Below are 24,696 nucleotides of genomic sequence, written 5' to 3' on the forward strand. Positions count from 1 at the left end.
GGGCTGGGGCTTCGGCTGTGACTGGGGCTGCGATTGTTGCTGGGGCTGTTACTGGGGCTGTGACTGGGGCTGTGACTGGGGCTGGGGCTGTGACTGGGACTGGGGCTGGGGCTGGGGCAGTGACTGGGGCTGTGGCTGTGACTGGGGTTGGTGCTGTGACTGAGGCTGTGACTGGGGCTGGGGCAGTGACTGGGGCTGGGTCTGTGTCTGGGTCTGGGGCTGTGTCTTGGGGTTGGATAAGCGGCTGGGGCTGGGGCTGTGACAGGGGCTGGGGCTGAGGCTGTGACTGCGGCTGTGACTGGAGCAGTGACTGGGGCTGGGGCTGGGGCTGTGTCTGGGGCTAGGGATGTGACTGGGGCTGGGGCAGGGGCTGGGGCTGGGGCTGTGCTTGGGGCTGAGGCTGTGACTGGGGCTGTGTTTGGGGCTGGGGCTGTGCTTGGGGCTGAGGCTGTGCCTGGGGCTGGAGCTGTGGCTGAGACTCAGACTGGGGCAGTGACTGGGGCTGTGTCTGGGGCTGGGGCTGTGTCTGGGACTGGGGCTGTGTCTGCGGCTGGAGCTGAGGCTGTGAGACGGGCTGGGGCTGGGGCTGCAACTGTGACTGGGGCTGGAGCTCTGACTGGGGCTGGGGCTGGGGCTGGGACTGGGGCTTTGGCTGTGACTGGGGCTATGATTGGTGCTGTGGCTGTGATGGGGCTGTGACTGGGGCTGGGGTTGAGGATTCGGCTGTGACTGGGGCTGTGACTGGGGCTGTGACTGGAGCTGGGCCTGGGGCTGCGGTTGAGGCTGTGACTAGAGCTTGGGCTGGGGCTGGGGCAGTAACTGGGGCTGGGGCTGTGGCTGTGACTGGGGCTGTGACTGGGGCTGGGGCTGGGGCTTCGGCTGTGACTGGGGCTGCGATTGTTACTGGGGCTGTTATTGGGGCTGTGACTGGGGCTGTGTCTGGGGCTGGGTCTGGGGCTGGGTCTGGGGCTGGGTCTGGGGCAGGGTCCGGATCTGGAGCTGGGGCTGGAGCTGGGGCTGTGGTTACGGCCGGGGCTGGGACTGGGGTTGGGGCTGGGGCTGGGGCAGGGCCTGGGGCTGTTGCTGGGGCTGTGACTGGGGTTGAGGCTTCGGCTGTGACTGGAGCTGGGCCTGGGTGGGGGGCTGGGGCTGGGGCTGTGGCTGTGACTGGGGCTTTGTCTGGGGCTGGTGCCTTGACTGGACCTGGAGCTGGGGCTGGAGCTGGAGCTGGGGTTGTGACTGGGGTTGGGGCTGCTGCTGTGACTGGGGCTGGAGCTCTGACTGGGGCTGGGGCTGGGACTGGGGCTTTGGCTGTAACTGGGGCTATGATTGGTGCTGTTGCTGTGATGGGACTGTGACTGGTGCTGTGACTGGTGCTGGGACTGGGGCTGGGGCTGAGGCTGGGGCAGTGACTGTGGCTGAGGCTGTGGCTGTGACTGGGGCTGTGACTGGGGCTGGGGCTGGGGCTTCGGCTGTGAATGGGGCTGCGATTGTTGCTGGGGCTGTTACTGGGGCTGTGACTGGGGCTGTGACTGGGGCTGGGGCTGGGGCTTCGGCTGTGAATGGGGCTGCGATTGTTGCTGGGGCTGTTACTGGGGCTGTGACTGGGGCTGTGTCTGGGACTGGGGCTGTGCTTGGGGCTGAGGCTGTGCCTGGGTCTGGGGCTGGGGGCTGTTGCTGTGATTGGGTCTGTGTGGGGCTGGTGCCTTGACTGGGCCTGAGACTGGGGCTGGAGCTTTGACTGGGGCTGGGGCTGGGACTGGGGCTTTGGCTGTGACTGGGGCTGTGATTGGTGCTGTGGCTGTGATGGGGCTGTGATTGGGGCTGTGACTGTGACTGTGGCGGTGCTTGTGACTGGGGCTGGGGCTGGACTGGGCCTATGACTGGGGCTGTGACTAGGACTGGGGCCATGTCTGCGGCTGTGACTGAGGCTGGGGTTGGGGCTGCTGCTGTGACTGGGGCTGTTAGTGGGGCTGTGACTGGGGCTGTGACTGGGGCTGTGATTGGGGCTGTGACTGAGGCTGTGACTGGGGCTGGGGCAGTGACTGGGACTGGGGCTGTGGCTGTGACTGCGGTTGGGGCTGTGACTGAGGCTGTGACTGGGGCTGGGGCAGTGACTGGGGCTGGGGCTGTGTCTGGTGCTGGGGCTGTGGCTGTGACTGGGGATGGGGCTTGGGCAGTGACTGGTGCTGGGGCTGTGTCTGGGGCTGGGGCTGTGACTGGGGCTGTGACTGGGCCTGGGCCTTTGCCTAGGGCTGGGGCTGGGCCTGTTGCTGTGACTGAGACTGTGACTGGGGCTGGGGCTGTGGCTGTGACTGGGGCTGGGGCTGGGGCTCGGGCAGTGACTGGGACTGGGGCTGTGGCTGTGACTGGTGCTGCGATTGTTGCTGGGGCTGTGACTGGGGCTGTGTCTGCGGCTGGTGCCTTGAGTGGGCCTGAGATGGTGACTGGTGCTGGGGCAGTGGCTGGGACTGGGGCTAGGGCTAGGGCTGGGGCTGGGGCTGTGGCTGTGACTGGGGCAGGTGACTGTGGCGGTGCTTGTGACTGGGGCTGGGGCTGGACTGGGATTGTGACTGCGGCTGTGACTCGGGCTGCGGCTGGACTGGGCCTATGACTGGGGATGTGACTAGGGCTGTGACTAGGACTGGGGCTGTGTCTGAGGCTGTGACTGAGGCTGGGGTTGGGGCTGAGGCTGGGGCTGTGCTTGGGACTGAGGCTGTGCTTGGGGCTGGGGCTGTGGCTGAGACTGGGGCTGGGGCTGTGACTGGGGCTGGGGGTGGGGCTATGACTGGGGCTGGGGCTGGGGCTTTGCCTGGGGATGGGGCTGGGGGATGTTGCTGTGACTGGGGCTGCGATTGTTGCTGGGGCTGTGTCTGGGGCTAGGGATGTGACTGGGGCTGGGGCAGGGGCTGTGCTTGGGGCTGAGGCTGTGACTGGGTCTGTGTCTGGGGCTGGGGCTGTGCTTGGGGCTGAGGCTGTGCCTGGGGCTGGAGCTGTGGCTGAGACTGGGACTGGGGCAGTGACTGGGGCTGGGGCTGGGGCTGTGTCTGGGGCTAGGGATGTGACTGGGGCTGTGGCTGAGACTGGGGCTGTGGCTGTGACTGGGGCTGTGTCTGGGGCTGGGGCTGTGCTTGGGGCTGAGGCTGTGCCTGGGGCTGGAGCTGTGGCTGAGACTGGGGCTGCTGCTGTGACTGGGGCTGGAGCTGGGGCTCTGACTGGGGCTGGGGCTGGGGCTTCGGCTGTGACTGGGGCTGTGATTGGTGCTGTGGCTGTGACTGGGGCAATGACTGGTGCTGGGGCTGTGACTGGGGCTGTGATTGGTGCTGTGGCTGTGACTGGGTCAATGACTGGGGCTGGGGCTGTGACTGGGACTGGGGCTGTGTCTGCGGCTGGAGCTGAGGCTGTGAGACGGGCTGGGGCTGGGGCTGCAACTGTGACTGGGACTGGAGCTCTGACTGGAGCTGGGACTGGGGCTTTGGCTGTGACTGGGGCTATGATTGGTGCTGTGGCTGTGATGGGGCTGTGATTGGGGCTGTGACTGGCGCTGTGACTGGTGCTGGGCCTGGGGCTGGGGCTGAGGCTGTGACTAGGGCTGGGGCTGGGGCAGTGACTGTGGCTGAGGCTGTGGCTGTGACTGGGGCTGTGACTGGGGCTGGGGTTGAGGATTCGGCTGTGACTGGAGCTGGGCCTGGGGCTGCGGTTGAGGCTGTGACTGGAGCTGGGGCTGGGGCTGGGGCAGTGACTGGGGCTGAGGCTGTGGCTGTGACTGGGGCTGTGACTGAGGCTGTGACTGGGGCTGGGGCAGTGACTGGGGCTGGGGCAGTGACTGGGGCTGTGGCTGGGGCTGTGGCTGGGGCTGGGGCTGTGACTGGGTCTGGGGCTGTGGCTGTGACTGGGGCTCGGGCTGGGGCTGTGACTGGCGCTGTGACTGGGCCTGGGGCTGTGCCTGGGGCTGGGGCTGGGGCTGGGGCTGGGGCTGTAGCTGTGACTGAGACTGTGACTGGGTCTGGGGCAGTGGCTGGGACTCTGGCTGGGGCTAGGGCTGGGGCTGGGGCTGGGGCTGGGGCTGTTGCTGTGACTGGGGCTGTGACTGAGGCTGGGGCTATGACTGGGGCTTTGATTGTTGCTGGTGATGTGACTGGGGCTGGGGCTGGGGCTGGTGCCTTGAGTGGGCCTGAGACTGGGGCTGGAGGTTGGGTTGGGGCTGCTGCTTTGACTGGGACTGGAGCTCTGACTGGGGCTGGGGCTGGGACTGGGGCTTTGGCTGTGACTGGGGCTATGATCGGTGCTGTGGCTGTGATGGGGCTGAGGCTGTGACTAGGGCTGGGGCTGGGGCTGAGGCAGTGACTGTGGCTGAGGCTGTGGCTGTGACTGGGGCTGTGACTGGAGCTGGGCCTGGGGCTGGGGCTGAGGCTGTGACTAGGGCTGGGGCTGGGGCTGGGGTACTGACTGGGGCTGGGGCTGTGGCTGTGACTGGGGCTGGGGCTGGGGCTTCGGCTGTGACTGGGGCTGGGGCTGTGGCTGTGACTGGGGCTGGGGCTGTGGCTGTGACTGGGGCTGGGGCTGGGGCTGTGGCTGGGGCTAGGGCTGCGACTGGGGCTGGGGCTGTGACTGGGTCTGGGGCTGTGACTGGGTCTGGGGCTGTGACTGGGTCTGGGGCTTTGGCTGTGACTGGGGCTGTGACAGACTGTGACTGGGGCTGGGGCAGTGACTGGGGCTGGGGCAGTGACTGGGGCTGTGGCTGGGGCTGTGGCTGGGGCTGGGGCTGTGACTGGGTCTGGGGCTGTGGCTGTGACTGGGGCTCGGGCTGGGGCTGTGACTGGCGCTGTGACTGGGCCTGGGGCTGTGCCTGGGGCTGGGGCTGGGGCTGGGGCTGGGGCTGTAGCTGTGACTGAGACTGTGACTGGGGCTGGGGCAGTGGCAGGGACTCTGGCTGGGGCTAGGGCTGGGGCTGGGGCTGTTGCTGTGACTGGGGCTGTGACTGAGGCTGGGGCTATGACTGGGGCTGTGATTGTTGCTGGTGATGTGACTGGGGCTGGGGCTGGGGCTGGTGCCTTGAGTGGGCCTGAGACTGGGGCTGGAGGTTGGGTTGGGGCTGCTGCTTTGACTGGGACTGGAGCTCTGACTGGGGCTGGGGCTGTGTCTGGGGCGAAATAAGCGACTAGGGCTGGGGCTGTGACTGCGGCTGTGACTGGGGCAATGACTGGGGATGTGACTTGGGCTAGGGCTGTGACTGGGGCTTTAACTGGGGCTGGGGATGAGGTTGTGACTAGGGCTGGGGCTGGGGCTGGGGCAGTGACTCTGGCTGAGGCTATGGCTGTGACTGGGGCTGTGACTGGAGCTGGGCCTGGGGCTGGGGCTGAGGCTGTGACTAGGGCTGGGGCTGGGGCTGGGGTACTGACTGGGGCTGGGGCTGTGGCTGTGACTGGGGCTGTGACTGGGGCTGGGGCTGGGGCTTCGGCTGTGACTGGGGCTGGGGCTGTGGCTGTGACTGGGGCTGTGACTGGGGCTGGGGCTGGGGCTTCGGCTGTGACTGGGGCTGCGATTGTTGCTGGGGCTGTTACTGGGGCTGTGACTGGGGCTGTGTCTGGGGCTGGGGCTGTGCTGGGTGCTGAGGCTGTGCCTGGGGCTGGGGCTGGGGGCTGTTGCTGTTACTGAGGCTGTGACTGGGGCCGTGACTGGGGCTGGGGCTGGGACTGTGGCTGGGGCTAGGGCTGTGGCTGGGGCTAGGGCTGTGACTGGGGCTGGGGCTGGGGCTTCGGCTGTGACTGGGGCTGTGCCTGGGGCTGTGCCTGGGGCAGGGGCTGTGGGATGTTGCTGTGACTGGGGCTGCGATTGTTGCTGGGGCTGTGACAGGGGCTGGTGCCTTGACTGGGCCTGAGACTGGGGCTGGAGCTGGAGCTGGGGTTGTGACTGGGGTTGGGGCTGCTGCTGTGACTGGGGCTGGAGCTCTGACTGGGGCTGGGGCTGGGACTGGGGCTTTGGCTGTGACTGGGGCTATGATCGGTGCTGTGGCTGTGATGGGGCTGTGATGGGGCTGTGATTGGGGCTGTGACTGTGACTGTGGCGGTGCTTGTGACTGGGGCTGGGGCTGGACTGGTATAGTGACTGCGGCTTTGACTGGGGCTGCGGCTGGACTGGGCCTATGACTAGGGATATGACTGGGGCTGTGACTAGGACTGGGGCCCTGTCAGCGGCTGTGACTGAGGCTGGGGTTGGTGCTGCTGCTCTGACTGGGGCTGTTACTGGGGCTGTGACTGGGGCTGGGGATGGGGCTGTGACTGAGGCTGTGATTGGGGTTGGGACTGGGGCTGGGGCAGTGACTGGGGTTGGGGCTGGGGCTGTGACTGGGGCTGGGTCTGGGGCAGTGACCGGGGCTGTGACTGGGGCTGGGGCTGGGGCAGTGACTGGGGCTGTGATTGGTGCTGTGGCTGTGATGGGGCTGTGATTGGGGCTGTGACTGTGACTGTGGCGGTCCTTGTGACTGGGGCTGGGGCTGGCCTGACCTCTGACTGGGGATATGACTGGGGCTGTGACTAGGACTGGGGCCGTGTCTGCGGCTGTGACTGGGGCTGGGGATGGGGCTGTGACTGGGGCTGTGATTGGGGTTGGGACTGGGGCTGGGGAAGTGACTGGGGTTGGGGCTGGGGCTGTGACTGGTGCTGGGTCTGGGGCAGTGACTGGGGCTGTGACTGGGGCTGGGGCTGGTGCAGTGACTGGGGCTGTGATTGGTGCTGTGGCTGTGATGGGGCTGTGATTGGGGCTGTGACTGTGACTGTGGCGGTGCTTGTGACTGGGGCTGGGGCTGGACTGGGATTGTGACTGTGGCTGTGAATGGGCCTGGGGCTGTGCCTGGGGCTGGGGCTGGGGCATTTGCTGTGACTGAGACTGTGACTGGGGCTGGGACTGTGACTGGGGCTGGGGCTGTGGCTGTGACTGGGGCTGGGGATGGGGCTTCGGCTGTGACTGGGGTTGGGGCTGTGACTGAGGCTGTGACTGGGGCTGGGGATGTGACTGGTGCTGGGGCTGGGGCTGGGGCTGTGCTTGGGGCTGAGGCTGTGCCTGGGGCTGGAGCTGTGGCTGAGACTGGGGCTGGTGCTGTGACTGGGTCTGGGGCTGTGGCTGTGACTGGGGCTCGGGCTGGGGCCGTGCCTGGGGCTGTGACTGGGGCTCGGGCTGGGGCTGTGCCTGGGGCTGTGACTGGGGCTGGGGCTGTGCCTGGGACTGGGGCTGGGGCTGTTGCTGTGACTGAGACTGTGACTGGTGCTGGGGCTGTGGCTGGGACTGTGGCTGGGACTGGATCTGGGGCTGGGGCTCGGGCAGTGACTGGGGCTGGGGCTGTGGCTGTGACTGGGGCTGGGGCTGTGGCTGTTACTGGGGCTGTGGCTGTGACTGGGGCTGGGGCTGGGGCTTCGGCTGTGACTGGGGCTGCGATTGTTGCTGGGGCTGTGACTGGGGCTGTGTCTGGGGCTGGTGCCTTGACTGGGCCTGAGACTGGGGCTGGAGCTGGCGTTGTGACTGGGGTTGGGGCTGCTGTTGTGACTGGGGCTGGTGCTCTGACTGGGGCTGGGGCTGGGACTGGGGCTTTGGCTGTGACTGCGGCTGTGATTGGTGCTGTGGCTGTGATGGGGCTGTGATTGGGGCTGTGACTGTGACTGTGACTGTGCTTGTGACTGGGGCTGGGGCTGGACTGGGATTGTGACTGCGGCTATGACTGGGGCTGCGGCTGGACTGGGCCTATGACTGGGGATGTGACAGGGGCTGTGACTAGGACTGGGGCCGTGTCTGCAGCTGTGACTGAGGCTGGGGTTGGGGCAGCTGCTGTGATTGGGGCTGTGCCTGGGGCTGGAGCTGTGGCTGGGGCTGTGACTGGGGCTGTGTCTGGGGCTGGGGCTGTGCTTGGGGCTGCTGCTGTGACTGGGGCTGGAGCTGGGGCTCTGACTGGGGCTGGGGCTGGGGCTTCGGCTGTGACTGGGGCTGTGATTGGTGCTGTGGCTGTGACTGGGGCAATGACTGGTGCTGGGGCTGTGACTGGGGCTGTGATTGGTGCTGTGGCTGTGACTGGGTCAATGACTGGGGCTGGGGCTGTGACTGGGACTGGGGCTGTGTCTGCGGCTGGAGCTGAGGCTGTGAGAAAGGGCTGGGGCTGGGGCTGCAACTGTGACTGGGGCTGGAGCTCTGACTGGGGCTGGGACTGGGGCTTTGGCTGTGACTGGGGCTATGATTGGTGCTGTGGCTGTGATGGGGCTGTGATTGGGGCTGTGACTGGCGCTGTGACTGGCGCTGTGACTGGTGCTGGGCCTGGGGCTGGGGCTGAGGCTGTGACTAGGGCTGGGGCTGGGGCTGGGGCAGTGACTGTGGCTGAGGCTGTGGCTGTGACTGGGGCTGTGACTGGGGCTGGGGTTGAGGATTCGGCTGTGACTGGGGCTGTGACTGGGGCTGTGACTGCAGCTGGGCCTGGGGCTGCGGTTGAGGCTGTGACTAGAGCTGGGGCTGGGGCTGGGGCAGTGACTGGGGCTGAGGCTGTGGCTGTGACTGGGGCAGTGACTGGGGCAGTGACTGGGGCAGTGACTGGGGCTGTGGCTGGGGCTGTGGCTGGGGCTAGGGCTGCGACTGGGGCTGGGGCTGTGACTGGGTCTGGGGCTTTGGCTGTGACTGGGGCTCGGGCTGGGGCTGTGACTGGCGCTGTGACTGGGCCTGGGGCTGTGCCTGGGGCTGGGGCTGGGGCTGTTGCTGTGACTGAGACTGTGACTGGGGCTGGGGCAGTGGCTGGGACTCTGGCTGGGGCTAGGGCTGGGGCTGGGGCTGGGGCTGGGGCTGTTGCTGTGACTGGGGCTGTGACTGAGGCTGGGGCTATGACTGGGGCTGTGATTGTTGCTGGTGATGTGACTGGGGCTGGGGCTGGGGCTGGTGCCTTGAGTGGGCCTGAGACTGGGGCTGGAGGTTGGGTTGGGGCTGCTGCTTTGACTGGGACTGGAGCTCTGACTGGGGCTGGGGCTGGGACTGGGGCTTTGGCTGTGACTGGGGCTATGATCGGTGCTGTGGCTGTGATGGGGCTGAGGCTGTGACTAGGGCTGGGGCTGGGGCTGAGGCAGTGACTGTGGCTGAGGCTGTGGCTGTGACTGGGGCTGTGACTGGAGCTGGGCCTGGGGCTGGGGCTGAGGCTGTGACTAGGGCTGGGGCTGGGGCTGGGGTACTGACTGGGGCTGGGGCTGTGGCTGTGACTGGGGCTGGGGCTGGGGCTTCGGCTGTGACTGGGGCTGGGGCTGTGGCTGTGACTGGGGCTGGGGCTGTGGCTGTGACTGGGGCTGGGGCTGGGGCTGTGGCTGGGGCTAGGGCTGCGACTGGGGCTGGGGCTGTGACTGGGTCTGGGGCTTTGGCTGTGACTGGGGCTCGGGCTGGGGCTGTGACTGGCGCTGTGACTGGGCCTGGGGCTGTGCCTGGGGCTGGGGCTGGGGCTGGGGCTGGGGCTGTTGCTGTGACTGAGACTGTGACTGGGGCTGGGACAGTGGCTGGGACTCTGGCTGGGGCTGGGGCAGTGACTGGGGCTGTGATTGGTGCTGTGGCTGTGATGGGGCTGTGATTGGGGCTGTGACTGTGACTGTGGCGGTCCTTGTGACTGGGGCTGGGGCTGGCCTGGCCTCTGACTGGGGATATGACTGGGGCTGTGACTAGGACTGGGGCCGTGTCTGCGGCTGTGACTGGGGCTGGGGATGGGGCTGTGACTGGGGCTGTGATTGGGGTTGGGACTGGGGCTGGGGAAGTGACTGGGGTTGGGGCTGGGGCTGTGACTGGTGCTGGGTCTGGGGCAGTGACTGGGGCTGTGACTGGGGCTGGGGCTGGTGCAGTGACTGGGGCTGTGATTGGTGCTGTGGATGTGATGGGGCTGTGATTGGGGCTGTGCCTGTGCCTGTGGCGGTGCTTGTGACTGGGGCTGGGGCTGGACTGGGATTGTGACTGTGGCTGTGAATGGGCCTGGGGCTGTGCCTGGGGCTGGGGCTGGGGCATTTGCTGTGACTGAGACTGTGACTGGGGCTGGGACTGTGGCTGGGACTGTGGCTGGGACTGGGGCTGGGGCTGTGGCTGTGACTGGGGCTGGGGATGGGGCTTCGGCTGTGACTGGGGTTGGGGCTGTGACTGAGGCTGTGACTGGGGCTGGGGATGTGACTGGTGCTGGGGCTGGGGCTGGGGCTGTGCTTGGGGCTGAGGCTGTGCCTGGGGCTGGAGCTGTGGCTGAGACTGGGGCTGGTGCTGTGACTGGGTCTGGGGCTGTGGCTGTGACTGGGGCTGGGGCTGGGGCTGTGCCTGGGGCTGTGACTGGGGCTCGGGCTGGGGCTGTGCCTGGGGCTGTGACTGGGGCTGGGGCTGTGCCTGGGACTGGGGCTGGGGCTGTTGCTGTGACTGAGACTGTGACTGGTGCTGGGGCTGTGGCTGGGACTGTGGCTGGGACTGGATCTGGGGCTGGGGCTCGGGCAGTGACTGGGGCTGGGGCTGTGGCTGTGACTGGGGCTGGGGCTGTGGCTGTTACTGGGGCTGTGGCTGTGACTGGGGCTGGGGCTGGAGCTTCGGCTGTGACTGGGGCTGCGATTGTTGCTGGGGCTGTGACTGGGGCTGTGTCTGGGGCTGGTGCCTTGACTGGGCCTGAGACTGGGGCTGGAGCTGGCGTTGTGACTGGGGTTGGGGCTGCTGTTGTGACTGGGGCTGGTGCTCTGACTGGGGCTGGGGCTGGGACTGGGGCTTTGGCTGTGACTGCGGCTGTGATTGGTGCTGTGGCTGTGATGGGGCTGTGATTGGGGCTGTGACTGTGACTGTGACTGTGCTTGTGACTGGGGCTGGGGCTGGACTGGGATTGTGACTGCGGCTATGACTGGGGCTGCGGCTGGACTGGGCCTATGACTGGGGATGTGACAGGGGCTGTGACTAGGACTGGGGCCGTGTCTGCAGCTGTGACTGAGGCTGGGGTTGGGGCAGCTGCTGTGATTGGGGCTGTGCCTGGGGCTGGAGCTGTGGCTGGGGCTGTGACTGGGGCTGTGTCTGGGGCTGGGGCTGTGCTTGGGGCTGCTGCTGTGACTGGGGCTGGAGCTGGGGCTCTGACTGGGGCTGGGGCTGGGGCTTCGGCTGTGACTGGGGCTGTGATTGGTGCTGTGGCTGTGACTGGGGCTGTGATTGGTGCTGTGGCTGTGACTGGGTCAATGACTGGGGCTGGGGCTGTGACTGGGACTGGGGCTGTGTCTGCGGCTGGAGCTGAGGCTGTGAGAAAGGGCTGGGGCTGGGGCTGCAACTGTGACTGGGGCTGGAGCTCTGACTGGGGCTGGGACTGGGGCTTTGGCTGTGACTGGGGCTATGATTGGTGCTGTGGCTGTGATGGGGCTGTGATTGGGGCTGTGACTGGCGCTGTGACTGGCGCTGTGACTGGTGCTGGGCCTGGGGCTGGGGCTGAGGCTGTGACTAGGGCTGGGGCTGGGGCTGGGGCAGTGACTGTGGCTGAGGCTGTGGCTGTGACTGGGGCTGTGACTGGGGCTGGGGTTGAGGATTCGGCTGTGACTGGGGCTGTGACTGGGGCTGTGACTGCAGCTGGGCCTGGGGCTGCGGTTGAGGCTGTGACTAGAGCTGGGGCTGGGGCTGGGGCAGTGACTGGGGCTGAGGCTGTGGCTGTGACTGGGGCAGTGACTGGGGCAGTGACTGTGTCAGTGACTGGGGCTGTGGCTGGGGCTGTGGCTGGGGCTAGGGCTGCGACTGGGGCTGGGGCTGTGACTGGGTCTGGGGCTTTGGCTGTGACTGGGGCTCGGGCTGGGGCTGTGACTGGCGCTGTGACTGGGCCTGGGGCTGTGCCTGGGGCTGGGGCTGGGGCTGTTGCTGTGACTGGGGCTGTGACTGAGGCTGGGGCTATGACTGGGGCTGTGATTGTTGCTGGTGATGTGACTGGGGCTGGGGCTGGGGCTGGTGCCTTGAGTGGGCCTGAGACTGGGGCTGGAGGTTGGGTTGGGGCTGCTGCTTTTACTGGGACTGGAGTTCTGACTGGGGCTGGGGCTGGGACTGGGGCTTTGGCTGTGACTGGGGCTATGATCGGTGCTGTGGCTGTGATGGGGCTGAGGCTGTGACTAGGGCTGGGGCTGGGGCTGAGGCAGTGACTGTGGCTGAGGCTGTGGCTGTGACTGGGGCTGTGACTGGAGCTGGGCCTGGGGCTGGGACTGAGGCTGTGACTAGGGCTGGGGCTGGGGTACTGACTGGGGCTGGGGCTGTGGCTGTGACTGGGGCTGGGGCTGGGGCTTCGACTGTGACTGGGGCTGGGACAGTGGCTGGGACTCTGGCTGGGGCTGGGGCAGTGACTGGGGCTGTGATTGGTGCTGTGGCTGTGATGGGGCTGTGATTGGGGCTGTGACTGTGACTGTGGCGGTCCTTGTGACTGGGGCTGGGGCTGGCCTGGCCTCTGACTGGGGATATGACTGGGGCTGTGACTAGGACTGGGGCCGTGTCTGCGGCTGTGACTGGGGCTGGGGATGGGGCTGTGACTGGGGCTGTGATTGGGGTTGGGACTGGGGCTGGGGAAGTGACTGGGGTTGGGGCTGGGGCTGTGACTGGTGCTGGGTCTGGGGCAGTGACTGGGGCTGTGACTGGGGCTGGGGCTGGTGCAGTGACTGGGGCTGTGATTGGTGCTGTGGATGTGATGGGGCTGTGATTGGGGCTGTGACTGTGACTGTGGCGGTGCTTGTGACTGGGGCTGGGGCTGGACTGGGATTGTGACTGTGGCTGTGAATGGGCCTGGGGCTGTGCCTGGGGCTGGGGCTGGGGCATTTGCTGTGACTGAGACTGTGACTGGGGCTGGGACTGTGGCTGGGACTGTGGCTGGGACTGGGGCTGGGGCTGTGGCTGTGACTGGGGCTGGGGATGGGGCTTCGGCTGTGACTGGGGTTGGGGCTGTGACTGAGGCTGTGACTGGGGCTGGGGATGTGACTGGTGCTGGGGCTGGGGCTGGGGCTGTGCTTGGGGCTGAGGCTGTGCCTGGGGCTGGAGCTGTGGCTGAGACTGGGGCTGGTGCTGTGACTGGGTCTGGGGCTGTGGCTGTGACTGGGGCTCGGGCTGGGGCTGTGCCTGGGGCTGTGACTGGGGCTCGGGCTGGGGCTGTGCCTGGGGCTGTGACTGGGGCTGGGGCTGTGCCTGGGACTGGGGCTGGGGCTGTTGCTGTGACTGAGACTGTGACTGGTGCTGGGGCTGTGGCTGGGACTGTGGCTGGGACTGGATCTGGGGCTGGGGCTCGGGCAGTGACTGGGGCTGGGGCTGTGGCTGTGACTGGGGCTGGGGCTGTGGCTGTTACTGGGGCTGTGGCTGTGACTGGGGCTGGGGCTGGAGCTTCGGCTGTGACTGGGGCTGCGATTGTTGCTGGGGCTGTGACTGGGGCTGTGTCTGGGGCTGGTGCCTTGACTGGGCCTGAGACTGGGGCTGGAGCTGGCGTTGTGACTGGGGTTGGGGCTGCTGTTGTGACTGGGGCTGGTGCTCTGACTGGGGCTGGGGCTGGGACTGGGGCTTTGGCTGTGACTGCGGCTGTGATTGGTGCTGTGGCTGTGATGGGGCTGTGATTGGGGCTGTGACTGTGACTGTGACTGTGCTTGTGACTGGGGCTGGGGCTGGACTGGGATTGTGACTGCGGCTATGACTGGGGCTGCGGCTGGACTGGGCCTATGACTGGGGATGTGACAGGGGCTGTGACTAGGACTGGGGCCGTGTCTGCAGCTGTGACTGAGGCTGGGGTTGGGGCAGCTGCTGTGATTGGGGCTGTGCCTGGGGCTGGAGCTGTGGCTGGGGCTGTGACTGGGGCTGTGTCTGGGGCTGGGGCTGTGCTTGGGGCTGCTGCTGTGACTGGGGCTGGAGCTGGGGCTCTGACTGGGGCTGGGGCTGGGGCTTCGGCTGTGACTGGGGCTGTGATTGGTGCTGTGGCTGTGACTGGGGCAATGACTGGTGCTGGGGCTGTGACTGGGGCTGTGATTGGTGCTGTGGCTGTGACTGGGTCAATGACTGGGGCTGGGGCTGTGACTGGGACTGGGGCTGTGTCTGCGGCTGGAGCTGAGGCTGTGAGAAAGGGCTGGGGCTGGGGCTGCAACTGTGACTGGGGCTGGAGCTCTGACTGGGGCTGGGACTGGGGCTTTGGCTGTGACTGGGGCTATGATTGGTGCTGTGGCTGTGATGGGGCTGTGATTGGGGCTGTGACTGGCGCTGTGACTGGCGCTGTGACTGGTGCTGGGCCTGGGGCTGGGGCTGAGGCTGTGACTAGGGCTGGGGCTGGGGCTGGGGCAGTGACTGTGGCTGAGGCTGTGGCTGTGACTGGGGCTGTGACTGGGGCTGGGGTTGAGGATTCGGCTGTGACTGGGGCTGTGACTGGGGCTGTGACTGCAGCTGGGCCTGGGGCTGCGGTTGAGGCTGTGACTAGAGCTGGGGCTGGGGCTGGGGCAGTGACTGGGGCTGAGGCTGTGGCTGTGACTGGGGCAGTGACTGGGGCAGTGACTGGGGCAGTGACTGGGGCTGTGGCTGGGGCTGTGGCTGGGGCTAGGGCTGCGACTGGGGCTGGGGCTGTGACTGGGTCTGGGGCTTTGGCTGTGACTGGGGCTCGGGCTGGGGCTGTGACTGGCGCTGTGACTGGGCCTGGGGCTGTGCCTGGGGCTGGGGCTGGGGCTGTTGCTGTGACTGGGGCTGTGACTGAGGCTGGGGCTATGACTGGGGCTGTGATTGTTGCTGGTGATGTGACTGGGGCTGGGGCTGGGGCTGGTGCCTTGAGTGGGCCTGAGACTGGGGCTGGAGGTTGGGTTGGGGCTGCTGCTTTGACTGGGACTGGAGCTCTGACTGGGGCTGGGGCTGGGACTGGGGCTGGGGCTGTGACTGGGGCTATGATCGGTGCTGTGGCTGTGATGGGGCTGAGGCTGTGACTAGGGCTGGGGCTGGGGCTGAGGCAGTGACTATGGCTGAGGCTGTGGCTGTGACTGGGGCTGTGACTGGAGCTGGGCCTGGGGCTGGGGCTTCGGCTGTGACTGGGGCTGGGTCTGTGGCTGTGACTGGGGCTGGGGCTGTGGCTGTGACTGGGGCTGGGGCTGGGGCTGTGGCTGGGGCTAGGGCTGCGACTGGGGCTGGGGCTGTGACTGGGTCTGGGGCTTTGGCTGTGACTGGGGCTCGGGCTGGGGCTGTGACTGGCGCTGTGACTGGGCCTGGGGCTGTGCCTGGGGCTGGGGCTGGGGCTGGGGCTGTTGCTGTGACTGAGACTGTGACTGGGGCTGGGACAGTGGCTGGGACTCTGGCTGGGGCTAGGGCTGGGGCTGGGGCTGTTGCTGTGACTGGGGCTGTGACTGAGGCTGGGGCTATGACTGGGGCTGTGATTGTTGCTGGTGATGTGACTGGGGCTGGGGCTGGGGCTGGTGCCTTGAGTGGGCCTGGACTAGGGCTGGAGGTTGGGTTGGGGCTGCTGCTTTGACTGGGACTGGAGCTCTGACTGGGGCTGGGGCTGGGGCTGGGGCTTTGGCTGTGACTGGGGCTATGATCGGTGCTGTGGCTGTGATGGGGCTGAGGCTGTGACTAGGGCTGGGGCTGGGGTTGAGGCAGTGACTGTGGCTGAGGCTGTGGCTGTGACTGGGGCTGTGACTGGAGCTGGGCCTGGGGCTGGGGCTGAGGCTGTGACTAGGGCTGGGGCTGGGGCTGGGGTACTGACTGGGGCTGGGGCTGTGGCTGTGACTGGGGCTGGGGCTGGGGCTTCGGCTGTGACTGGGGCTGGGGCTGTGGCTGTGACTGGGGCTGGGGCTGTGGCTGTGACTGGGGCTGTGACTGGGGCTGGGGCTGGGGCTTCGGCTGTGACTGGGGCTGCGATTGTTGCTGGGGCTGTTACTGGGGCTGTGACTGGGGCTGTGTCTGGGGCTGGGGCTGTGCTGGGTGCTGAGGCTGTGCCTGGGGCTGGGGCTGGGGGCTGTTGCTGTTACTGAGGCTGTGACTGGGGCCGTGACTGGGGCTGGGGCAGTGACTGGGGCTGGGGCAGTGACTGGGGCTGGGGCAGTGACTGGGGCTGGGGCTGGGACTGTGGCTGGGGCTAGGGCTGTGGCTGGGGCTAGGGCTGTGAGTGGGGCAGGGGCTGTGACTGGGTCTGCGGCTGGGGCTTTGGCTGTGACTGGGGCTTCGGCTGTGACTGGGGCTGGGGCTGGGACTGGGGCTGGGGCTGTGGCTGTGACTGGGGCTGGGGCTGGGGCTTCGGCTGTGACTGGGGCTGTGCCTGGGGCTGTGCCTGGGGCAGGGGCTGTGGGATGTTGCTGTGACTGGGGCTGCGATTGTTGCTGGGGCTGTGACAGGGGCTGGTGCCTTGACTGGGCCTGAGACTGGGGCTGGAGCTGGAGCTGGGGTTGTGACTGGGGTTGGGGCTGCTGCTGTGACTGAGACTGTGACTGAGACTGTGACTGGTGCTGGGGCTGTGGCTGGGACTGTGGCTGGGACTGGATCTGGGGCTGGGGCTCGGGCAGTGACTGGGGTTGGGGCTGTGGCTGTGACTGGGGCTGGGGCTGTGGCTGTTACTGGGGCTGTGGCTGTGACTGGGGCTGGGGCTGGGGCTTCGGCTGTGACTGGGGCTGCGATTGTTGCTGGGGCTGTGACTGGGGCTGTGTCTGGGGCTGGTGCCTTGACTGGGCCTGAGACTGGGGCTGGAGCTGGCGTTGTGACTGGGGTTGGGGCTGCTGTTGTGACTGGGGCTGGTGCTCTGACTGGGGCTGGGGCTGGGACTGGGGCTTTGGCTGTGACTGCGGCTGTGATTGGTGCTGTGGCTGTGATGGGGCTGTGATTGGGGCTGTGACTGTGACTGTGACTGTGCTTGTGACTGGGGCTGGGGCTGGACTGGGATTGTGACTGCGGCTATGACTGGGGCTGCGGCTGGACTGGGCCTATGACTGGGGATGTGACAGGGGCTGTGAATAGGACTGGGGCCGTGTCTGCAGCTGTGACTGAGGCTGGGGTTGGGGCAGCTGCTGTGATTGGGGCTGTGACTGGGGTTGGGATGGGGCTGTGACTGGGGCTGGGGCTGGGGCAGTGACTGGGGTTGGGGCTGTGACTGGGGCTGGGTCTGGGGCAGTGACTGGGGCTGTGACTGGGGCTGGGGCTGGGGCAGTGACTGGGGCTGGGGCGGTGTCTGGGGCTGGGGCGGTGTCTGGGGCTGGGGATGTGATTGGGGCTGGGTCTGGGGCTGTACTTGGGGCTGAGGCTGTGCCTGGGGCTGGAGCTGTGGCTGAGACTGGGGCTGGGGTTGTGCCTGGGGCTGGGGCTGGGGGCTGGGGGCTGTTGCTGTGACTGAGGCTGTGACTGGGGCTGGGGCAGTGACTGGTGCTGGGGCTGAGGCTGTGCCTGGGGCTGCAGCTGTGGCTGAGACTGGGACTGGGGCAGTGACTGGGGCTGGGACTGTGGCTGGGGCTAGGGCTGGTGCTGGGGCTGTGGCTGTGACTGGGGCTGGGGCTGTGACTGGGGCTGTGATTGTAGCTGGGGCTGTGACTGGGGCTGTGTCTGGGGCTGGTGCCTTGAGTGGGCCTGAGACTGGGGCTGGAGCTGGGGTTGGCGCTGCTGTGACTGAGGCTGGAGCTCTGACTGGGGCTGGGGCTGGGACTGGGGCTTTGGCTGTGACTGGGGCTATGATTGGTGCTGTGGCTGTGATGGGGCTGTGATTGGGGCTGTGACAGGCGATGGGACTGTGACTGGGGCTGTGATTGTTGCTGGGGCTGTGAATGGGGCTGTGTCTGGGGCTGGTGCCTTGACTGGCCCTGCGACTGGGTCTGGAGCTGGGGTTGTGACTGGGGTTGGGGCTGCTGCTGTGACTGGGGCTGGAGCTCTGACTGGGGCTGGGGCTGGGACTGGGGCTTCGGCTGTGACTGGGGCTGTGATTGGTGCTGTGGCTGTGGTGGGGCTGGGGCTGGACTGGGATTGCGGTGCTTGTGACTGGGGCTGGGGCTGGACTGGGATTGTGACTGCGGCTGTGACTGGGGCTGCGGCTGGACTGGGCCTATGACTGGGGATGTGACTGGGGCTGTGACTAGGACTGGGTCCGTGTCTGCGGCTGTGACTGAGGCTGGGGTTGGGGCTGCTGCTGTGACTGGGGCTTTTGCTGTGGCTGAGACTGGGGCTGTGGATGGGGCTGTGACTGGGGCTGTGATTGGGGTTGGGACTGGGGCTGGGGCAGTGACTGGGGCTGGGGCTGGGGCAGTGACTGGGGCTGTGGATGTGACTGGGGTTGGGGCTGTGACTGAGGCTGTGACTGGGGCTGGGGCAGTGACTGGGGCTGGGGCAGTGACTGGGGCTGTGGCTGGGGCTGTGGCTGGGGCTAGGGCTGTGACTGGGGCTAGGGCTGTGACTGGGGCTGGGGCTGTGACTGGGTCTGGGGCTGTGGCTGTGACTGGGGCTCGGGCTGGGGCTGTGACTGGCGCTGTGACTGGGCCTGGGGCTGTGACTAGGGCTGTGCCTGGGGCTGGGGCTGGGGCTGTTGCTGTGACTGGGGCTGTGAATGTGACTGTGAATGTGGCACTGACTGTGACTGGGGTCAGGGCTGTGACTGGGGCTATGACTGCGGCTCTGACTAGGGCTGGGGCTGGGATGGGGACTGTGTCTGGGGTTGGGGATGGGGCTGTAACTGGGGCTGGGGCTAACACTAGGGTTCTGATTGGGACTGGAGCTGTGACTTTGACTGGGGCTGAGATTGGGGCTGAGGCTGGGGTTGGGGCTGGGGCTGATGCTGGAGTTGGGGCTGGTGCTGTGACTGTGACTGTGACTGGGGCTGGGTCTGGACCTGGGGCCATGACTGGGGATGGGGCTGGGGCTATAACTGGGGCTGTGACTGGATCTGGGTCTTTGACTGGGGCTGACTGGGTCTGGGACTGAGGCTGGAGCTGTGACTAAGGCTGTGACTGGGACTGGAGCTTTGACTTTGACTGGAGCTGGCCTGGGGCTGGGGCTGATGCTGGGGCTGGTGCTGGAGTTGGGGCTGGGGCTGTGACTGTGACTGGGGCTGGGTCTGCGTCTGGGCCTGGGGCTGGGGCTGTGGCTGCGACTGGGGTTGTGACTGGGTCTGGGGCTTTGATTGGGGCTGACTGTGTCTGGGGCTGGGGCTGTAACTGGGGCTGGGGCTAACACTAGGGCTCTAACTGGGACTGGAGCTGTGACTTTGACTGGGGCTGAGATTGGGGCTGAGGCTGGGGCTGGAGCAGGGGCTGGAACCGGGGCTGGACTGGGGCTACGGCTGTGACTGGGGCAATGACTGGGGATGTGACTGGGGCTAGGGCTGTGACTGGGGCAATGACTGGGGATGTGACTTGGGCTAGGGCTGTGACTGGGGCTGTAACTGGGGCTGGGGATGAGGTTGTGACTAGGGCTGGGGCTGGGGCTGGGGCAGTGACTGTGGCTGAGGCTATGGCTGTGACTGGGGCTGTGACTGGAGCTGGGCCTGGGGCTGGGGCTGAGGCTGTGACTAGGGCTGGGGCTGGGGCTGGGGGCTGGGGCTGTGGCTGTGACTGGGGCTGTGACTGGGGCTGGGGCTTCGGCTGTGACTGGGGCTGGGGCTGTGGCTGTGACTGGGGCTGTGACTGGGGCTGGGGCTGGGGCTTCGGCTGTGACTGGGGCTGCGATTGTTGCTGGGGCTGTTACTGGGGCTGTGACTGGGGCTGTGTCTGGGGCTGGGGCTGTGCTGGGTGCTGAGGCTGTGCCTGGGGCTGGGGCTGGGGGCTGTTGCTGTTACTGAGGCTGTGACTGGGGCCGTGACTGGGGCTGGGGCAGTGACTGGGGCTGGGGCAGTGACTGGGGCTGGGGCAGTGACTGGGGCTGGGGCTGGGACTGTGGCTGGGGCTAGGGCTGTGGCTGGGGCTAGGGCTGTGAGTGGGGCAGGGGCTGTGACTGGGTCTGCGGCTGGGGCTTTGGCTGTGACTGGGGCTTCGGCTGTGACTGGGGCTGGGGCTGGGACTGGGGCTGGGGCTGTGGCTGTGACTGGGGCTGGGGCTGGGGCTTCGGCTGTGACTGGGGCTGTGCCTGGGGCTGTGCCTGGGGCAGGGGCTGTGGGATGTTGCTGTGACTGGGGCTGCGATTGTTGCTGGGGCTGTGACAGGGGCTGGTGCCTTGACTGGGCCTGAGACTGGGGCTGGAGCTGGAGCTGGGGTTGTGACTGGGGTTGGGGCTGCTGCTGTGACTGAGACTGTGACTGAGACTGTGACTGGTGCTGGGGCTGTGGCTGGGACTGTGGCTGGGACTGGATCTGGGGCTGGGGCTCGGGCAGTGACTGGGGTTGGGGCTGTGGCTGTGACTGGGGCTGGGGCTGTGGCTGTTACTGGGGCTGTGGCTGTGACTGGGGCTGGGGCTGGGGCTTCGGCTGTGACTGGGGCTGCGATTGTTGCTGGGGCTGTGACTGGGGCTGTGTCTGGGGCTGGTGCCTTGACTGGGCCTGAGACTGGGGCTGGAGCTGGCGTTGTGACTGGGGTTGGGGCTGCTGTTGTGACTGGGGCTGGTGCTCTGACTGGGGCTGGGGCTGGGACTGGGGCTTTGGCTGTGACTGCGGCTGTGATTGGTGCTGTGGCTGTGATGGGGCTGTGATTGGGGCTGTGACTGTGACTGTGACTGTGCTTGTGACTGGGGCTGGGGCTGGACTGGGATTGTGACTGCGGCTATGACTGGGGCTGCGGCTGGACTGGGCCTATGACTGGGGATGTGACAGGGGCTGTGAATAGGACTGGGGCCGTGTCTGCAGCTGTGACTGAGGCTGGGGTTGGGGCAGCTGCTGTGATTGGGGCTGTGACTGGGGTTGGGATGGGGCTGTGACTGGGGCTGGGGCTGGGGCAGTGACTGGGGTTGGGGCTGTGACTGGGGCTGGGTCTGGGGCAGTGACTGGGGCTGTGACTGGGGCTGGGGCTGGGGCAGTGACTGGGGCTGGGGCGGTGTCTGGGGCTGGGGCGGTGTCTGGGGCTGGGGATGTGATTGGGGCTGGGTCTGGGGCTGTACTTGGGGCTGAGGCTGTGCCTGGGGCTGGAGCTGTGGCTGAGACTGGGGCTGGGGTTGTGCCTGGGGCTGGGGCTGGGGGCTGGGGGCTGTTGCTGTGACTGAGGCTGTGACTGGGGCTGGGGCAGTGACTGGTGCTGGGGCTGAGGCTGTGCCTGGGGCTGCAGCTGTGGCTGAGACTGGGGCTGGGGCAGTGACTGGGGCTGGGACTGTGGCTGGGGCTAGGGCTGGTGCTGGGGCTGTGGCTGTGACTGGGGCTGGGGCTGTGACTGGGGCTGTGATTGTAGCTGGGGCTGTGACTGGGGCTGTGTCTGGGGCTGGTGCCTTGAGTGGGCCTGAGACTGGGGCTGGAGCTGGGGTTGGCGCTGCTGTGACTGAGGCTGGAGCTCTGACTGGGGCTGGGGCTGGGACTGGGGCTTTGGCTGTGACTGGGGCTATGATTGGTGCTGTGGCTGTGATGGGGCTGTGATTGGGGCTGTGACAGGCGATGGGACTGTGACTGGGGCTGTGATTGTTGCTGGGGCTGTGAATGGGGCTGTGTCTGGGGCTGGTGCCTTGACTGGCCCTGCGACTGGGTCTGGAGCTGGGGTTGTGACTGGGGTTGGGGCTGCTGCTGTGACTGGGGCTGGAGCTCTGACTGGGGCTGGGGCTGGGACTGGGGCTTCGGCTGTGACTGGGGCTGTGATTGGTGCTGTGGCTGTGGTGGGGCTGGGGCTGGACTGGGATTGCGGTGCTTGTGACTGGGGCTGGGGCTGGACTGGGATTGTGACTGCGGCTGTGACTGGGGCTGCGGCTGGACTGGGCCTATGACTGGGGATGTGACTGGGGCTGTGACTAGGACTGGGTCCGTGTCTGCGGCTGTGACTGAGGCTGGGGTTGGGGCTGCTGCTGTGACTGGGGCTTTTGCTGTGGCTGAGACTGGGGCTGTGGATGGGGCTGTGACTGGGGCTGTGATTGGGGTTGGGACTGGGGCTGGGGCAGTGACTGGGGCTGGGGCTGGGGCAGTGACTGGGGCTGTGGATGTGACTGGGGTTGGGGCTGTGACTGAGGCTGTGACTGGGGCTGGGGCAGTGACTGGGGCTGGGGCAGTGACTGGGGCTGTGGCTGGGGCTGTGGCTGGGGCTAGGGCTGTGACTGGGGCTAGGGCTGTGACTGGGGCTGGGGCTGTGACTGGGTCTGGGGCTGTGGCTGTGACTGGGGCTCGGGCTGGGGCTGTGACTGGCGCTGTGACTGGGCCTGGGGCTGTGACTAGGGCTGTGCCTGGGGCTGGGGCTGGGGCTGTTGCTGTGACTGGGGCTGTGAATGTGACTGTGAATGTGGCACTGACTGTGACTGGGGTCAGGGCTGTGACTGGGGCTATGACTGCGGCTCTGACTAGGGCTGGGGCTGGGATGGGGACTGTGTCTGGGGTTGGGGATGGGGCTGTAACTGGGGCTGGGGCTAACACTAGGGTTCTGATTGGGACTGGAGCTGTGACTTTGACTGGGGCTGAGATTGGGGCTGAGGCTGGGGTTGGGGCTGGGGCTGATGCTGGAGTTGGGGCTGGTGCTGTGACTGTGACTGTGACTGGGGCTGGGTCTGGACCTGGGGCCATGACTGGGGATGGGGCTGGGGCTATAACTGGGGCTGTGACTGGATCTGGGTCTTTGACTGGGGCTGACTGGGTCTGGGACTGAGGCTGGAGCTGTGACTAAGGCTGTGACTGGGACTGGAGCTTTGACTTTGACTGGAGCTGGCCTGGGGCTGGGGCTGATGCTGGGGCTGGTGCTGGAGTTGGGGCTGGGGCTGTGACTGTGACTGGGGCTGGGTCTGCGTCTGGGCCTGGGGCTGGGGCTGTGGCTGCGACTGGGGTTGTGACTGGGTCTGGGGCTTTGATTGGGGCTGACTGTGTCTGGGGCTGGGGCTGTAACTGGGGCTGGGGCTAACACTAGGGCTCTAACTGGGACTGGAGCTGTGACTTTGACTGGGGCTGAGATTGGGGCTGAGGCTGGGGCTGGAGCAGGGGCTGGAACCGGGGCTGGACTGGGGCTACGGCTGTGACTGGGGCAATGACTGGGGATGTGACTGGGGCTAGGGCTGTGACTGGGGCAATGACTGGGGATGTGACTTGGGCTAGGGCTGTGACTGGGGCTGTAACTGGGGCTGGGGATGAGGTTGTGACTAGGGCTGGGGCTGGGGCTGGGGCAGTGACTGTGGCTGAGGCTATGGCTGTGACTGGGGCTGTGACTGGAGCTGGGCCTGGGGCTGGGGCTGAGGCTGTGACTAGGGCTGGGGCTGGGGCTGGGGTACTGACTGGGGCTGTGACTGGGGCTGGGGCTGGGGCTTCGGCTGTGACTGGGGCTGGGGCTGTGGCTGTGACTGGGGCTGTGACTAGGGCTGGGGCTGGGGCTTCGGCTGTGACTGGGGCTGCGATTGTTGCTGGGGCTGTTACTGGGGCTGTGACTGGGGCTGTGTCTGGGGCTGGGGCTGTGCTGGGTGCTGAGGCTGTGCCTGAGGCTGGGGCTGGGGGCTGTTGCTGTTACTGAGGCTGTGACTGGGGCTATGACTGGGGCTGGGGCAGTGACTGGGGATGGGGCTGGGACTGTGGCTGGGGCTAGGGCTGTGATTGGGGCTGGGGCTGTGACTGGGTCTGGGGCTATGGCTGTGACTGGGGCAGGGGCTGTGGCTGGGGCTGTGACTGGGGCTGGGGCTGGGGCTTCGGCTGTGACTGGGGCTGTGCCTGGGGCAGGGGCTGTGGGATGTTGCTGTGACTGGGGCTGCGATTGTTGCTGGGGCTGTTACTGGGGCTGTGACTGGGTCTGTGTCTGGGGCTGGTGCCTTGACTGGGCCTGAGACTGGGACTGGAGCTGGAGCTGGGGTTGTGACTGGGGTTGAGGCTGCTGCTGTGACTGGGGCTGGAGCTCTGACTGGGGCTGGGTCTGGGACTGGGGCTTTGGCTGTGACTGGGGCTATGATCGGTGCTGTGGCTGTGATGGGGCTGTGATTGGGGCTGTGACTGTGACTGTGGCGGTGCTTGTGACTGGGGCTGGGGCTGGACTGGGATTGTGACTGCGGCTGTGACTGGGGCTGCGGCTCGACTGGCCTATGACTGGGGATATGACTGGGGCTGTGACTGGGGCTGGGGATGGGGCTGTGACTGGGGCTGTGATTGGGGTTGGGACTGGGGCTGGAGCAGTGACTGGGGTTGGGGCTGGGGCTGTGACTGGGGCTGGGGCTGGGGCAGTGACTGGGGCTGTTGATGTGACTGGGGTTGGGGCTGTGACTGAGGCTGTGACTGTGGCTGGGGCAGTGTCTGCGGCTGGTAATGTGACTGGGGCTGGGTCTGGGGCTGTACTTGGGGCTGAGGCTGTGCCTGGGGCTGCAGCTGTGGCTGAGACTGGGGCTGGGTCTGTGACTGGGGCTGGGGCTGTGCCTGGGGCTGGGTCTGGGGCTGGGGGCTGTTGCTGTGACTGAGGCTGTGACTGGGACTGTGACTGGGGCTGGGGCTGTGACTGGGGCTGGGGCTGGGGGCTGTTGCTGTGACTGAGGCTGTGACTGGGACTGTGACTGGGGCTGGGGCAGTGACTGGGGCTGTGGCTGGGGCTGTGGCTGGGGCTGGGGCTGGGGCTGTGACTGGGTCTGGGGCTGTGGCTGTGACTGGGGCTCGGGCTGGGGCTGTGACTGGCGCTGTGACTGGGCCTGGGGCTGTGTCTGGGGCTGGGGCTGGGGCTGTTGCTG

At 66.8% G+C, this 24,696-nt stretch overlaps 2 protein-coding genes and 1 pseudogene across 2 annotated transcripts; all 3 read right to left on the bottom strand.

The window, feature by feature from the left end:
* Nucleotides 1-573: 573 nt before the first annotated feature.
* LOC121291197 lies at nucleotides 574-6,873 on the bottom strand (annotated as a pseudogene).
* A 4,331-nt stretch (nucleotides 6,874-11,204) lies between these two features.
* On the bottom strand, nucleotides 11,205-16,191 carry LOC121291198 (cell surface glycoprotein 1-like; the record flags this gene model as incomplete). Its single annotated transcript, XM_041212285.1, is given in 11 exon segments — nucleotides 11,205-11,275; nucleotides 11,402-12,048; nucleotides 12,180-12,307; nucleotides 12,408-12,418; nucleotides 12,490-12,559; nucleotides 12,717-13,337; nucleotides 14,375-14,433; nucleotides 14,519-14,895; nucleotides 14,997-15,187; nucleotides 15,651-15,943; nucleotides 15,999-16,191. Coding segments are annotated over 11 exon segments (2,661 nt in total), but the record flags the coding sequence as incomplete, so codon positions are not given.
* A 1,083-nt stretch (nucleotides 16,192-17,274) lies between these two features.
* On the bottom strand, nucleotides 17,275-23,667 carry LOC121291199 (cell surface glycoprotein 1-like; the record flags this gene model as incomplete). The annotated part of the gene is made up of 12 exons (XM_041212286.1): nucleotides 17,275-17,285; nucleotides 17,402-17,468; nucleotides 17,890-17,936; nucleotides 18,147-18,421; nucleotides 18,941-19,124; nucleotides 19,227-19,393; nucleotides 19,467-19,646; nucleotides 19,714-20,056; nucleotides 20,154-20,337; nucleotides 21,918-22,263; nucleotides 23,218-23,375; nucleotides 23,551-23,667. Coding segments are annotated over 12 exons (2,079 nt in total), but the record flags the coding sequence as incomplete, so codon positions are not given.
* Nucleotides 23,668-24,696: the final 1,029 nt, after the last annotated feature.

The sequence above is a fragment of the Carcharodon carcharias genome, chromosome 19 (genome assembly GCF_017639515.1).
Source record: "Carcharodon carcharias isolate sCarCar2 chromosome 19, sCarCar2.pri, whole genome shotgun sequence".
Lineage (NCBI taxonomy): Eukaryota > Metazoa > Chordata > Chondrichthyes > Lamniformes > Lamnidae > Carcharodon > Carcharodon carcharias.